The 15,667-nt window shown below is 52.3% G+C and overlaps 1 protein-coding gene across 3 annotated transcripts in view; it reads left to right on the forward strand.

The window, feature by feature from the left end:
• NSD1 (nuclear receptor binding SET domain protein 1) overlaps positions 1 to 15,667 on the forward strand; it is a 1,028,734-nt gene that overhangs the window by 532,461 nt on the left and 480,606 nt on the right. For all 3 annotated transcript variants that reach the window (XM_086931779.1, XM_086931778.1, XM_086931780.1), the window contains exon 12: positions 10,129 to 10,252. In XM_086931779.1, the coding sequence (XP_086787905.1) occupies positions 10,129 to 10,252 (124 nt within the window). The remainder of the gene's footprint in view (positions 1 to 10,128; positions 10,253 to 15,667) is intronic.

A 15,667-nucleotide genomic window follows, 5' to 3' on the forward strand; every position in this document is an offset into this window, starting at 1 on the left:
CGAAGTCTGTGATATCATTCTGGCAGCCAGGCGTACCTCCACAAAGTCGGTATACGCCTGCAGGTGGAACAGATTTGTGGCATGGTGCACAGCAAAGGCTCTGGACCCACTCTCTGCACCCCTTTCTGAGGTTCTCATTTTCTTCTTTCTCTTGCCCAGCAGGGCTCTGGGCACTCTCAAGGGGTACCTTTCTGCCCTTTCCGACTTCTTACGGCTACCTGACCAGCCTTCCTTATTCAAGTCCCCCATTGTAAATAGGTTTTTGAAGGGCATCACACACATGTTCCCTCCTGTTCCCTTCGTGATGCCTCAGTGGGACTTGAATCTTGTACTTTCTTACCTAATGTGTGCTCCCTTTGAGCCACTCCATAACTGTCCTCTCCGTCTTCTCACTTTGAAGACTGCTTTCCTGGTGGCCATCACCTCTGCCAGGAGAGTGAGTGAGCTCCAGGCTCTTTCTTCTACTCCTCCTTTCCTCTCTGTCCATCCGGACAAGGTTGTGTTGCGGACGAGACCCTCTTTCCTGCCCAAGGTTGTCACTGCATTCCACATCGGGCAGTCCATTACCTTGCCCACCTTCTTTCCGCCTCCACATCCCTCAAAAGAGGGAGAGGCTCCACCGTCTGGACCCAAAACGAGCGGTCTCTTATTATCTAGATCGCACACGCTAGTTCCGGGTGGATGACCAACTCTTCGTTGGTTACGTGGGCGCTAAGAAGGGAAAGGCGGTGCACAAGAGGACCATCTCGCGGTGGATCATCTTGTGTATCCAGGCATGTTACTCCATGGACAAGAAGGAGCCCCCTGCTGGATTGCGGGCTCATTCCACTCGAGCCACGGCCACTACAACTGCCTTGGGCCGAGGTGTGCCCTTGCAGGACATTTGCCAGGCAGCTACGTGGGCCTCGCTGCACACGTTTGCAAGACACTATTGCCTGGACAGTCAAGTCCGGAGGGATGGCTACTTTGGCCGTTCCGCCCTCCAGGACTTTCTGGTGTGATTATTGGTTCGCAGACCCACCACCACGGGGATGGTATTGCTGGGGTATCTATTCTAAGGTAAGGAATCTATCACTAACGTGTCTCTTTCAGATGCACAAGTTACTACTTGTGTAACGATATATCTGTAAGAGACATTAGTTAGTGATAGATTCCTTACCGACCCACCCATCCTCCCCGTTCTGCGAACCGATATCTAGGGTTAAGGTCATCCCCTTTCAGGGCCCTAGTTTCATGGCACCAGTGTTGGTTTTTGTCATGGCTCTGCCCTTCTGGAGCGGAAAAGCTGTGGCTAAGAACTGACGTCAGCACGCGGAGGCGGCGTCTAAGTACTCCGACGACGTCATCACGGCGCCGACGACAGACGCGGAGCCGCAGACGACGCCTACCGACGCGCAAGGGTACTGCTACGCAAAAGTTTCCGGATCCAGTCTGACGCCTGGGGATATTCTAAGGTAAGGAATCTATCACTAACTAATGTCTCTTACAGATATATCGTTGCACAAGTAGTAACTTGTGCAACAGTTGCAGTGGTGGCTCACGGACCGCGATTGGGTCAGTGGCAGATCCCTCTCCCTTCCCCAACCAGAGCATGTAGTGGTGACGGATGCGTCCCTCCTGGGATGAGGGGGCCACATGGGAGAGGCAGAGATCAGAGGCCTCTGGTCTCCGGTGGAGTCCCGGCTCCATATCAACCTTCTGGAGCTTCAGGCGATCCAACTTGCACTGAGGGCATTCCTTCCCTCTGTCCGGGGAAGTGTAGTGTAGGTGTTCACAGCCAACACCACCGCCATGTGGTACTGCAACAAACAGGACGGGGTGGGGTCGTGGACCCTTTGTCAGGAGGCTCTGGACATGGCTGGAACACCAGGGCGTTACCCTGGTGGTTCAACCCCTGGCAGATTCTCTGAACGCCAGGGTGGACGATCTCAGCCGCCGGTGTCTGATGGATCGCGAATGGCGTCTTCACTCGGAGGTGCCGCAAGGTCTCTTTCAACAGTGGGAGAGCCTTGGTTAGTTCTATTAACCACAGAAGAGAACGCGCAATGTCTGCAGTTCTGCGTGTTGGAATTTCCAAGGCTGCACTTGCTCGACTGCGCTTTTCATCGTGAGTGGAGCTACGGTCTGTTGTACGCCTTCCCACCTATACCTTTCTACGGAGAGTGCTGAAGAAAATCGGGCACGACGGGGTCCAAGTCATCCTTGTGGCTCCGGACTGGGCTTGAAGAGTTTGGTATCCCGAGCTACTCAGTATGAGCCTGGATCCCCTGCGGGAGGATCTTCTGTCGCAGTAGCAGGGGACGGTTCTTCACCTGAACTTGTGCAGCCTCCACCTACATGCGTGGAGATTGAGCGGCGACAGTGGATTCCATTTGTCTTGCCTCCCGAAGCTGTGATGTCATTCTGACAGCCAGTCCCTCCACTAAATTGGTATACGCCTGCAGGTGGAACAAATTTGTGGCATGGTGCACAGTGAAGACTGTGTATCCCCTTTCTGTCTCTTTCTGAGGTCCTTTTGTTCCATCTTTCTCTGGCCCGGCAGGGCTCTACTCTGGGCACAAACGAAGGGCTATCTTTCGGCCATTTCAGCCTTGCTGAGGCTTCCAGACCAGCCTTCTCTTTTCAAGTCCCCTGTTGTACAGAGATTCTTAAAAGGCATTACGCATATGTTCCCTCCTGTTCCTTTCATAATGACTCAGTGGAACTTGAATCTTATCTTGACTTATCTCATGTGTGCTCCCTTTGAGCCGCTTCATAATTGTCCTTTACGTCTACTGACTTTGAAAACTGCCTTCCTGGTGGCCATTACCTCTGCCAGGAGAGTGAGTGAGCTTCAGGCTCTTTCTTGTAAGCCTCCTTTTCTGTCGGTTCATCCAGACAAGGTTGTGCTTCACGCTCGTCCTTCCTTCTTGCCAAAGGTTGTCACTGCCTATCACATCGGGCAGTCTATCACCTTGCCCACTTTCTTTCCGCCTCCGCATCCTTCCAGAAAGGAAGAGAGGCTCTACCGTCTGGACCCAAAACGTGCGCTCTCCTTTTACCTGAAACGCACACAAGCATTCTGGGTGGATGACCAGCTCTTTGTTGGCTACGCTGGCGCCAAGAAAGGCCGGGCTGTTCACAAGAGGACTATATCCTGCTGGGTTGTCTTGTGTATCGAGGCCTGTTATTCTATGGCTATAAAGGAACCTCCAGTGGGGCTGTGTGCCCATTCTACCAGGGCGACTGCAGCTACTACGACATTGAGACATGGTGTCCCCCTGCAAGACATCTGTCAGGCTGCCACGTGGGCTTCGCTACACACTTACAAAGCATTATTGCCTTGACAGTCATGTCCGGAGGGACGGCTTCTTTTGCTGTTCTGTTCACCATGACTTTCTGGTGTAATCTTGTTCGCAGACCCACCACCGGGGTTGGTATTGCTGCGGTATCTATTCTAAGGTAAGGAATCTAACACTAACCGGTTTCTTTCAGATGCACAAGTTACTTACCTTTGGTAACGATATATCTGTAAGAAACAGTAGTTAGTGTTGAATTCCTTACCGCCCCACCCATCTTCCCCGTTCTGCAAACCGATATCTAGGGTTAAGATATCTCCCTAAGATGTCCCTAGTTTCATGGCACCAGTGTCGGTTCTTGCATGGCTCTGCGTTCCTGGTGTGAAAGCTGTGTACCGAACTGGCGTCAGCGTGCGCGAGAGCGGCGTCTAAGTCCTCTGACGACATCATCCCGTTGATCACAACGCCGACGACGGGCGCGGAGCCGCAGACGACGCCTACCAACGCGCAAGGGTACTGCTGATGAAAAATCTTTCCGATTCCAGTCTGACGCCTGGGGATATTCTAAGGTAAGGAATATAACACTAACTACTGTTTCTTACAGATATATCGTTACCGAAGATAAGTAACTTGTGCACTAGCTCCATTATGACCCTCTGTGGGAAAACAATCGAACAATGGAGTCGATGTCCATGTGCACTATCACCTAAGAGAGGAGTCACCTACCTCGTGACTGGAAAGACGACTTTGAAGAAAAGCAAAGTGCAAACATCGGACCCAACACTAGATTGCGATCTATGCACAAGCATACAACTCTACAGCTCTACATGTCAAGAACAGATGCGTACTGGTAAGTAGGATTTTCCTTTCTCCGTTGGGTCCTGCAAGACATTTTGGTTTGAGTCTACTCCACAGATCTCCCAGGTTGGGGAGGCTTTGGTATCTATTGTACAGGTGTGGTATCTGCGGTTAGAAGTATCAATCGAAGAACAAGTTGCATAACTTTAGTAACTCTCCTTCTGGTGGTTATCTTTGTATCTGCAAATTCCCTTACTACCCCTTCCACTTAGCTGTTCTGTGGAGCAGCCTCTCTTTACCATCTGAAAAGGTCCCACTTTGGTTCCATAAGTTGTTTTGTGCTCCATTCCAAGGGCGCAAAAAAGCGACAAGCAAGAAACTGCCATCAGTGCACAGGGTGTGGTGGCTCCTATTTGTACCTCTGTTATGTCACTTCTGGGGCAAAACACCAAAGTGGGGCCACTTAGCACTACCTAGCTGTGTGCGTGAGCACTGCTGTGAAATCTTTCAATCCTGTCTGGTGCCTGGGGAATATTCTACAGATAAGGAATTTGGTGATCATCTCCCTGCCTCATGGCAGGTCGCTCCGCGCAGCTCCACCTGTCCGGCACCAGTGCTCCCAGCCTGCTCCTGCCAGGGTTCGAAACCCGCTTAGGCTCTACCCATTGTTGGTTCTTTTTTGTTTTATTTTTCCTGATTGTTACTGTTTCGCTCTGTATATTTTGTGCCACTTTATAACTGTATAATCGTTTTCTGCCCCCCACTATCCCCCTGACCTTTGCTCTCCCTTGCCACCCCCTCCAATCCCCGGTTCCTGCCGCTGTGTCCCCTGCAGTGCCGCCACCCTCGTCTCCAGACCCTCCGGACCCCGACCACAGTTCAGCGACTTCATCGCAGAATTCATCAGCATACACACCCTCGCCTCCACAGACTACATTCTCCTCGGGGACCTGAACTTCCACCTAGAGAACAACGACATCAACTCCACCACCCTGATCGCCGACCTTGGACTTAGACAGCTCGTGACAACACCAACCCACGCCGCCGGCCACACGCTGGACCTCATCTTCACTGCAAACCCCCGCGTCTCCTTCAGCCACACCACCGAACCCCACTGGACTGACCACCACTGCATCCACTTCACATTCAGGAAACCCACCACACACCACCGCACCCAACAAATGCCCCGACGCTGCTGGAGCAAGATCACAGAAGACCAGCTAACCAACACCCTCGCCCAGAACTCAACTGCCGACTCCGCCGACCCCAACACCGCCGCCCGCAACCTTAGACAGTGGATCGACGACTGCGCCAACACCCTCGCCCCGCTCAAAACACCCTCCAACAACCACACAAGCAAGAAAGCCACCTGGTTCACCGAAGACCTCCAGGCCTCCAAACAAACCTGCCAAAAACTGGACAAGAACTGGCTCCGCGAACAAACACTGGACAACTACGCAGCCCACAAGGACTCCACCCGCAGACACCATCAACTCATCAGAACCGCCAAGAGGGCCTCCTTCAAAAACCGCCTGGATAACAACGCACAGCAAAGAGCTCTTCAACATAGTGAAGGAACTCTCCAACCCCAGCGCCAGCGCCAACGACATTCCGTCTTCGCAAGACCTGTGCGATTTACTGGCCACCTTCTTCCACCGCAAGATCACCGACATCCACGACAGCTTCAACGCCACGATCACCCAGACAACCACCGCCCCCACGACCACCACCTGCACCAACCGCCTGCTCTCCTGGACCAACGTCAATGACGAGGAAACCAGCGAGACCATGAACACCATCCACTCCGGATCACCACTGGACCCAGGCCCCCACCAAATCTTCAATAAAGCCAGCACAGCCATCGCACCCTATCTTCGGAAAACAATCAACACCTCCTTCGAGACAGCAACCTTCCCCGAAAGCTGGAAGCATGCTGAGATAAACGCCTTACTCAAGAAACCCAAGGCAGACCACAAGGACCTCAAGAACTTCCGACCCATCTCCCTGCTCCCATTCCCAGCAAAGGTCACAGAGAAAATCGTCAACAAACTGACCCGCTTCCTCGAGGATAACGACATCCTGTACCCGTCCCAGTGTTGGTTCCGCAGCAACCACAACACCGAGACCGCCCGCATCGCCGCCACGGACGACTTCAGGACCCTGCTTAACAACGGAGAAACAGCAGCCCTCATCCTCCTGGACCTGTCAGCCGCCTTCGACACGGTCTGCCACCACACACTACGCACACGCCTACACAACGCCGGGATCCAAGAGAAGGCCCTGGACTGGACAACATCCTTCCTCTCCGGCAGAACTCGGAGCGTTCCCCTCGCCCCCCCTTTCCGCTCCATGGCCACCGAAATCCTCTGCGGCGTACCCCAGGGCTCTTCCCTCAGCCCGAGGCTGTTCAACATCTACATGGCACCCCTCGCCCATGTCGCCCGACAGCACGACCTCAACATCATCTCCTACACAGACGACACCCAGCTGATCATATCCCTCACCAAAGACCCTCAAACCGCCAAGACCAACCTCCACGAAGGAATGAAGGCGGTTGCCGAATAGAACAGCATATTGAAGCTAAACTCTGACAAGATGGAGGTCCTCATCTTAGGCTCCACCCCCTTAGCCTGGGATGACTCCTGGTGGCCTGCAACCCTAGGAACAGCCCCAACACCCACCGACCACGCACGCAACCTAGGGGTCATCCTCGACTCCACCCTCTCCATGTCCAAACAGGTCAACGCCGTCTCCTCATCCTGCTTCAACACCCTCCGAATGCTCCTCAGGATCTTCAAGTGGTTCCCCACCGAGACAAGAAGAACATTCACCCAGGCCCTCGTCACCAGCAGGCTGGACTACGGAAACGCCCTCTACGCAGGAAATCGGCCAAGCTCCTGAGGTGATTGCAACTCATCCAAAACGCTTAATCGCATCTGATCCTCGACATCCCCCGCCGCAGCCACATCACACCCCACCTGAGAGACCTGCACTGGCTCCCTGTCAACAAGAGGATAACCTTCAAGTTCCTCATTCACGCACCCAAAGCTCTCCACAAGACCGGCCCAGCATACCTCAACACTCGACTCAACTTCTACACCCCCACCCGCCAGCTCTGCTCCACCAGCCTCGCCCTCGCCACAGTCCCCCGCATCCGAAGAGCGACCACCGGCGGCAGATCCTTCTCCCACCTCGCCGCCAAGACCTGGAACACCCTCCCCGCCAACCTACATCAGACCCAGGACCTACTGGCCTTCTTGAGTCTCCTGAAGACCTGGCTCTTCGATCACTAGCAGGACCCCCCACACTCCCAGCGCCTTGAGACCCTCACGGGTGTGTAGTGCGCTCTACAAGTGTTATGATTGATTGATTGGTTATGTAACATGATTTAGATCTGAACTGGCTGACCTGTCCAATGCGAAATACTTTACCACGTCATCTGAGAATCAAACATAGTCCACTGATATCCAATCAACTCTAATTACCTTGCCATCCTCCTCAGTCCAAATTGTTGCGACTCATCTGAAAGAGACACGTTCGTGATAGATTCCTTACCTTAGAATGTTCCCAGGCGTCAGACTGGACCTCGAAAACTTTTGTCAGCAGTACCCCTGCGCGTCGATAGGCGTCGTTGTACGGCTTCGCGTGCGACCTTGGCGTCGTATTCACTGAGATGACATTACTTGAGCTACTTCCACGCACACTGACATCAGTTCATTCTTTTTCCGCGCCAGCAAGCGCAGATACAGAGAGAGCAGTACCCAGTCACTTGTTGCCTAAGACATTTTTTTGTCATTATTTATGAGTACACTGTACCTCTGGTGCATAGGGATGCCCGGTTCAAGCTTTGTGCGGCCTGTCCGCGCACGATGTCGCTGACATACCCGCACCGTGAGTGTCTCTTCTGCCTGGGGCGTGGCCACGACACCGAGTCATGTTCCCACTGCCAGGTCATTGCCCCGAAAACTTTGCGGTAGCCGTCCCGAAAGTGGCTGGAGGACCAGGATTCGGCCACGACGTACCAGGCCCTGGTCCCGTGGGAGATCAAGGGCACGGTCGTGGAGAAAGCACCATCATTCGAAGTCTTTGCACTCTGAGTCAGGTAAGGCGAAGCACAAAAAGTCGAAGCGTCGCCGCTCTTCGTCCTCCCCTCACCAGTCGCAGGGCACGGCTGAGGGGGCAGGTGTCACCACCCCTGTGGCTCCAACGGAGTCTGAGAAGTTACCGTTGGTTTACCCACCTTTACTGGTTCCATTGGCAACTCCGGCCGAATTGCAAGAGTTTGTGTCTGCAATGGCACGGATCTTCAGCCCCTCGGCACGCCTTTGGGCCCCACTGATCCGCTTTCCTCAACGTCGCCAGCCCCGATGTCTTCTTCGCCCAGAGGCCTCCATGGCTCCGGTCGTGGCTCCCCGTTCTTGCCGGTGGACCCCGTTTGGCCCCCACCGACGTCACCGATGCCGACTTCTTTTCCGACGTCGGGACGGTGCCGGAGGGATGTCTCAACGCCGATCCCAACACCGATGGGGGACTTTTACCCTTTTATTCACCCACATCCTCGTCCACTCGGGGAGGACTGGGAAATGTTTGAAGACCCTCTCGCAGCACGGCCCGGATGACACTCCGGCGCCTGGTTCACCATCCCCTTCAGCAAATATGGAAGAGAGTGATACCTTTTCCGGGGCGGCAGGGGCGGCAGAGGCTCTTGGCCTCGAGCTCCCTACAGTGGCTGTCTGAACCAACCTGAAGTGCTACGGCCAGCTTCTTCTTCTACAGAACCGCTGTTGCATTTTACTGATGTGCTTCTGGGCACTTGGTCCAGGCCCAACACATGGGCCTCTGTGGACAAGGGTTCGGGCCGACGCCATCGCTCGGCCCCGGGCGACCCTGCCTTCCTCACCCAGCACCCTACACCTGAGAGTTTGGTGGTTTGGCGTCCCCAAGTGCGTTTCCTTCTGCTCCACCAGACAAGGAATCCAAGAAATTGGAGCAGTTTGGCAAGAAGATTTATTCTTCCGCAAGTTCTGGACTGCGGTCTGTGAACACTGCCTGTCTCTTGGGCTGCTATTCCCATTCTGTATGGATGCGGTTGAGCAGGTGCTACCTCAGTGTTCGGAGGGGGCCCGGACAGTTTTCTCCCGAGCTCTTCTGGAGGGGAGAGATGTGGCCAAGTTCACTATTCATTGTGGTCTTGATACTGCTGATTCGCTGGGTAGGGCAATTTCCACAACGGTGGTGCTACACGTTTTCTGCAGATGTCCAGAATACTTTGATGGACATGCCCTTTGATGGCACTCGCCTTTTTGGTGATAAGGTGATTTCAACATTGGAGCGTTTCAAGGACTCTCGGGCCCCGGCCAAGTCCTTAGGCCTTTCGGCCACACATACTCCTCCCGCTTCTAACTTTCGTTCCTTTCGAAGCTCCGGAAAGGGCGTACAAACACGTTCATTTCAGAACAAGCCTGTGCAGCAACAGTCCCAGCGCATCCGCGGTCGTAGGCCTCGCAGAGGCGGGTTGTGTACAGAACTGACGTCAGCGCACATGGGCTCGTCTAAGTAGCTCCAGTGATGTCTTTTCATTCCGAATACGACGCACACGGAGCCTATCGACACGCAGGGGTACTGCTGACGAAAGCTTTCCGGATCCAGTCTTAACGCCTGGGGATATTCTATGGTAAGAAATCTATCACTAACTAATGTCTCTTACAGATATATCGTTACACAGGTATTAACTTGTGCATTTGTCCAAATGAGTTATTGAATAATCCTCTGTTTAGGCATGGTTTAAATTTCTAGAGAACCTCCCCAGCCTCCCAGCTGATCCTGGGGAAAACTACTTGTTTTGCGAAAGTTAAAGATGTATGTTTTGCACATCAATAGCCAAACGGCATAGTATTGTCATGTTGGTTGATTGTTGATAACAGACTTACAAAATATGAAAAATTATTGGATTACATTTTTTCCAGGTGTGCTGAAAATCAAGACATTGTCCTGTGAAGAGAAAGGGTTAGTTCTCAGGTCTTAAGCATGTTGTGTGTTGATCCTACTGTAGATGTGTGAGAAGCCCGGGGAGCTGCTACTGTGCGAGTCTCAGTGCTGTGGGGCCTTCCACCTGGAGTGCTTGGGAATGACCGAAGTGCCATCTGGTAAATTTGTCTGCAATGAGTGTTCTACGGGTAAGTCAAAAACCTATTACCCAGTAACTGCTCCCAGGCTTTTTTTGTTACCAGGTATACAGTCTAAAAGTTTAACTCTTGGGCTCAGAAACATTTTGGGGACATTATAGTTAATATATATATATTTTTAAACTGATGTGAATATTTAAACTTGTGTTGCCAGATGTGGATTTTAAAGGAGTTTAAAGTTGGTCAAGATGGTCATTTAAGAGGATCAACTCTATGATGCTCCTTTCCATACTTAAAGCAAGATTTCCTCACATCCTCCAACTCAAAGAGCGGACACTTATAAATCTGACCTTTACAGTACATTTCACTCTAGTGAAGAACTGATTGGAAAGCTATTATCTGATAGAGACATCTAGCCGCAGATTCTAACTTAGAATATCCCCAGGCGTCAGACTGGATCTGGAAAACTTTTCCGCAGCAGCACCTCTGCGGGCCGCCGCACGTCTCTAACCTGACGTTGTCCACGGACGTGACATCAGCGGAGCCATATATGCCCCTACCGGCGCGCTGACGTCAGTTTTCTCCTTTTCCGGATCCTGGAAAACCAGCAGTTTCTTGGCCTGTTTTTCTGGTCTTGACACCTTTGGCGTCCCGGAACAGTGTGAAATCCCTTCAGGCTTTAAAGCGTGTGAGACCTGTGCACGTCAGATGTCGGTAACGGACCAGCACTCCATCTGTATGTGTGACGATTGCCAGCAGATGAAACCAAAGTCCTTATGGGAGCGTTGTATGAAATTGCTTGCTGCACGGCTGTCCAGTCCTGCGTCGCCGTTCTCCCTCTCGAGATCGAGCCCACTCCCGAGGTCGTTCCCACAGACGTTGTTCGGAGGCGGGTAAGCGCAAGCGTAAGTCCAGGAGGTCTTCCTCCCATTCCTGTGACGCTGCTGCCTGTTCTTCTCACTCCCTGCTGGGAACAGGCGTCCGGCGGTTGTCTCCTCCGCACCCCCCTATCCGGGTGCCGAAGCGACACGAGACCAAATGGAAGCTTATTCTAAAGCACTCCCCTCTTACTTTTGTCCACCTCCTCTCCCTGGTGCGCCTTCTGGTCCCATAGAGGTGGAAGGCACTCATGTTGGGTCCTCGCCAGTGGATTCGTCCTCTGCACTGGCTGTGTGCATCGACTACCGTTCCGGAGCTAATATGACGCCGACGGGACACGGCCCAGTGGTCCTCCCATTCACCCATCTAGCCCACCCAGTCAGTCTCCGCATAGCCCTGAGCGGCTTCCTACGCCGGAGGCGGCGCCGGGCTTGCTGCCCTGTTCCCCAATGTGGCAGTGGGGTCAACGTAGGACGGCGCCCAGCCCGAGTCTCCGTTGGAGGTTGCCGACTTCCAGACGACTCCGGCTCGTCGACGCCGGTGCCGACGTCCACGTTTCCTCTATTTCAGGAGGTTGATATCCCACCCCACTCCTCGGACGTCGATACGACTCCCACGTGGCAGTGGTTGACGCCGGTGCCGGCGCCTACGCCTCCTCTTATACCCGAGGTAGATCTGGACTCCCCTGATCTCAGGCCGTTTCGGTCGATGGTGCAGGTACCTTGTGGGGCGTGGTCACTGGATCAGCCTCCGGCTCCTCCACTTTTGCTGTCTAGTGACAGGGTAGTCTTCAGCCAACTCCTACTGATGGGTTATTGTCACCTCCCCGGATGGCAACTGAGGCTAGTGCTGCCTACGCACAGGCTATTCACAGAGCTTCAGCTATTCCTAGTTTTCAGCCCCCTGTGGTTTCTCTGCCTTCTGATCCCTTGTTGGATCTTCTCCATATGGAGCCGGTTGAAGTGGAGCCTTTGCTGCTTCTTGGGGCATCTTTGTTTCACATCATGCTGGGCACATGGGCGAGGCCTTCTACGGGTGACCCTTTTGATTGGGCTAGAGCTCGTCGACAACGTCCTGCCCCAAATGATACTCTGTCTGTCCCTTCACCCTAGGTCTCAGGGCCTAGTCGTTCAGGTGACCTTTGACTTAGTCTTCCTCCGCCCTGCCTCTGTTGCCTCCCACCAGCGAATCTAGGTGGTTTCGCCTCTGCCAGTGATGGCATCCGCGCATTGAATAGGGCTTGTGTGTCAGCACGCGCATCTTCTACCCTTTGGGACTTAGTCAAGGACCTTTTTCCTCCACTTCCAGAAGGCCCGCGGGTGGACTTGATCCGCCTTCTGCATGATGGCAGGGGAATGGCACAATTTTCCCTCCGCTCTTTCCTTGGCGCCACCGACTCGGTGGGACAAGCTCTTGCTCGGTCTGTGGCTTTCCTCCGCCATGCTTGGCTGTGCGACAGTCGTTTCCCCGACAATGTTCGGGATGCTCTTGGAGATCTGCCGTTCAATGGCGTGGACCTGTTTGACAGTCACGCAGATTCAGCGGTCTCCAGCCTCAATGTCTGGACTGCCATGACTTTTGCGGCACGACTGTCTGCCTTAAAGTGTTTTTCCTCTGTATTGGCAATTTTGCCTAGTTAATTTACTTTCAAAGGTGTCCTGGGTTCTTTGTATGGGACCCGGATGGTGTAGGCGGTTGTTCCGCCATCTCCGTGTTTGTTCAGTACAACCAGACGGCTGCTTCTGTCTTCCTTTCAGTCATCTGAGTGTGTGCTTTGCCCAAAGGACTCCCGTCTCAGGGGTTGACAGTTAACCTATGTGGGGTATTTATAGGCTATTGGGTGGCTGCCTTAGCCCTGGTAAATCCTATGGAGTTGTTCGCCACAATCTTGCTCTGGGCCTCTTTTTCTGCTGTTCTGCTATCCTAACGTTCGCATCGCTCTATGGCACATTCGGTGCAGTTGACTGTAGTTGTCGGTAGTCCTTCTACGCCTCGGTGTGGGGTCCTTTCCGTATGGTTTCTGTCTCATCTGTATTCACAGGTGTTTTCAGCGTCGCTGTGATCCTCTTGCCCTTCATGGCTGCTCTTCGTTTGCCAGTCATTCTCCGTAGGGCCCTTGTTCTGTTCAGTTCAGGCGCTGTACTCAACTCGGATGCCCTGTCCTCGTTTTGTGCCAGGATACAACCACTGTGTTGCACGCTTCTTAGTGTGGGTGTAACCTGGAAATGCACACTGGTATACTTGCTATCATAGGGTGTTTGCGTTGTTTCTTCCACTGCTGTGGTGCTGGTACTCCCCTCCCCTTTAGGGGTTCGGGTAACAGTTTTTTGTACTTCAGCCCCTACTGGGTTTGTCTTTAAAGCGGACAGCTTAGCCCTGTACCACTCTACTGTACGTTGCCTTGTGCCCTCGTTTTCTGGGCACTTTCCCAACAGGAGTTTTTTACACATTCCCTGCTGCTTTCTGCACAGGTGTTTTCTACACTTCTTTTGGGCTCCTGGAACATTCGGTTGGTCCTGAATGTTTCTGGATGTCATGTCTAGCTCAGTTTCCTCCTCTATCTTGTGGGGGACCGTTGCTCCTCCCGGGCGAGGGGCTGCTGTAGCTTACTGGTCTGGACATTGTTCTGTCCACTTCTGCTTCCTCATGACTGGTGGTACTTTTCGTGTACCCTAGTCTTCTTGTGTGATGCTTCATTTTTTAGCGTATTTCTTTTGTCTCTATTTCGGCTCTGTTCTGTTACACAGCAAAATCGTGCTGTCAACGTTTCTTCATTTGGTAGCCCCCCTCTTTCCCGGTTGCCTTATTGCTATTGCGTCTCTCGCATCTGGGCTACTCATGCTACCCTAAAGGAGGGTCTTTGCTATACTTTGTGTGGTTCTAACGTCCACACGATATGCTTATATATCTTCTAGTATTCCACTTCACTATCGTTCTTACTGTACCCCTGTTTTGGGTGCTTCTGCTGGTTGCCATCAGCCCTTTCACATGTCTTGTGACAGACTATGTACTGGCGTGTTTTTCATTTCTAGTACTACCCGCAATTTCTGGCCATAGATTGTCATCCTGCCAATACTGTCCCATGTATTTGGCTGGTACAGGATTCCACAGTGCTTTTTTTCACTGTTGTACCTATTGGACCGGTATGTATTGACTGTCATACCAGTTGTCTTCCATCTGGGTTTTATTTACGGTCAGCAACTCGGCTCCTGCAGATCCATCAGACCCTGGGTTCAGTTCCACTTCTTGCGAGTTCATGAAGTTTCCCTTTCACATCGACATATCTAGCGTATGTTTTCTTTCTCTCAACCGGTTTATATACAGGAGTTTTCCTGCTGTCCTTGAAGGCTTGTGGTGCCTTTGCCTCCCAATGTTTTTCGCTTTTTCTGAGCTTCATATTCTGGTGTGGCAGCGCTGGCTTGCGTTTCCCACCGTTGGTCGTTACCTTGTTGACTGCTATGTTGCCTCGTCAACTTATTAGGGTTCAGTTGCAGACCTGCCTTCTCTATGGGTATGGCTTTGGTATCTAGTCTAAGTTAAGGAATCTGCGGCTAGACTTCTCTATCAGATGAATGAGTTACTTACCTTTGGTAACAATGTATCTGGTAGAGACATAATCTACCCGCAGATTCCTTAATGCCCGCCCGTCCTCCTCGTTCTGCGATGACCTTTTCAGGTTGGGCTTTCTACACTCGTCTCCCTCCAGGTGGATTGACCCTTCTCCAGGGTGACGTTTGTTCTACTTCGCATATATATATATATATATATATATATATATATATATATATATATATATATATATATATATACACACATATGTGCACAGTGTAATATGCTATTTGTTTCAATTGTTGAGTGTATGGAGGGGCATTGACTCGTGGGGTGAAGCCTCAAGTGTATCATGTCACTCCCCTAGCAATATATAGTATACTACCCTCTGTGTATCTGCAACTATTGTTTATACCATGGCAAAGACCAGATTCAAGAGATTACATTTATGCAGTAAGGTTAATTAACATTATAGAGGCCTTGTGACTGTTATGAGATTTGTTTGCCTGTTTAAAGTATCTGAAAGAAACACATTAGTGTTAGATTCCTTACCTTAGAATATCCCCAGGCGTCAGACTGGATCCAGAAAGTTTTCGTCAGCAGTACCCATGCGCGTCGCTAGGCGTCGTCTGCGGCTCCACGTCTGTCGTCGTGATCGCCGGGATGACATCGTCAGAGTACTTAGACGTCGCCCTCGCGTGCTGACGTCAGTTCTTCTTTTTTCCGCGCCAGGAAGAGCAGTACTCTTAGTCATTTTCTGACTAACTTTTTTGATAATATTTGATCACTTCTCGAGTCGACCTTCGACTTGCGGTGCCGGTAGGATGCCTGGTTTTAAACCTTGCGAGGACTTTCACCGCCTGATGTCGGTGACTGACCCCCGCCGTCGGTGCCTTTACTGTCTCGGGCCGACCACGATGACAAGTCGTGCCTCGACTGCCGTGCCTTGACCTTGAAGGCTAGACTGGAGCAGTCCTGTAAGCGTCTCGAGCTCCGGCAGTCGGCTTCACGCCGCTCGAGGTCCCGGTCGAGGAGGAA

Source organism: Lissotriton vulgaris, chromosome 7 (genome assembly GCF_964263255.1).
Source record: "Lissotriton vulgaris chromosome 7, aLisVul1.2, whole genome shotgun sequence".
NCBI classification, from domain to species: Eukaryota; Metazoa; Chordata; class Amphibia; order Caudata; family Salamandridae; genus Lissotriton; species Lissotriton vulgaris.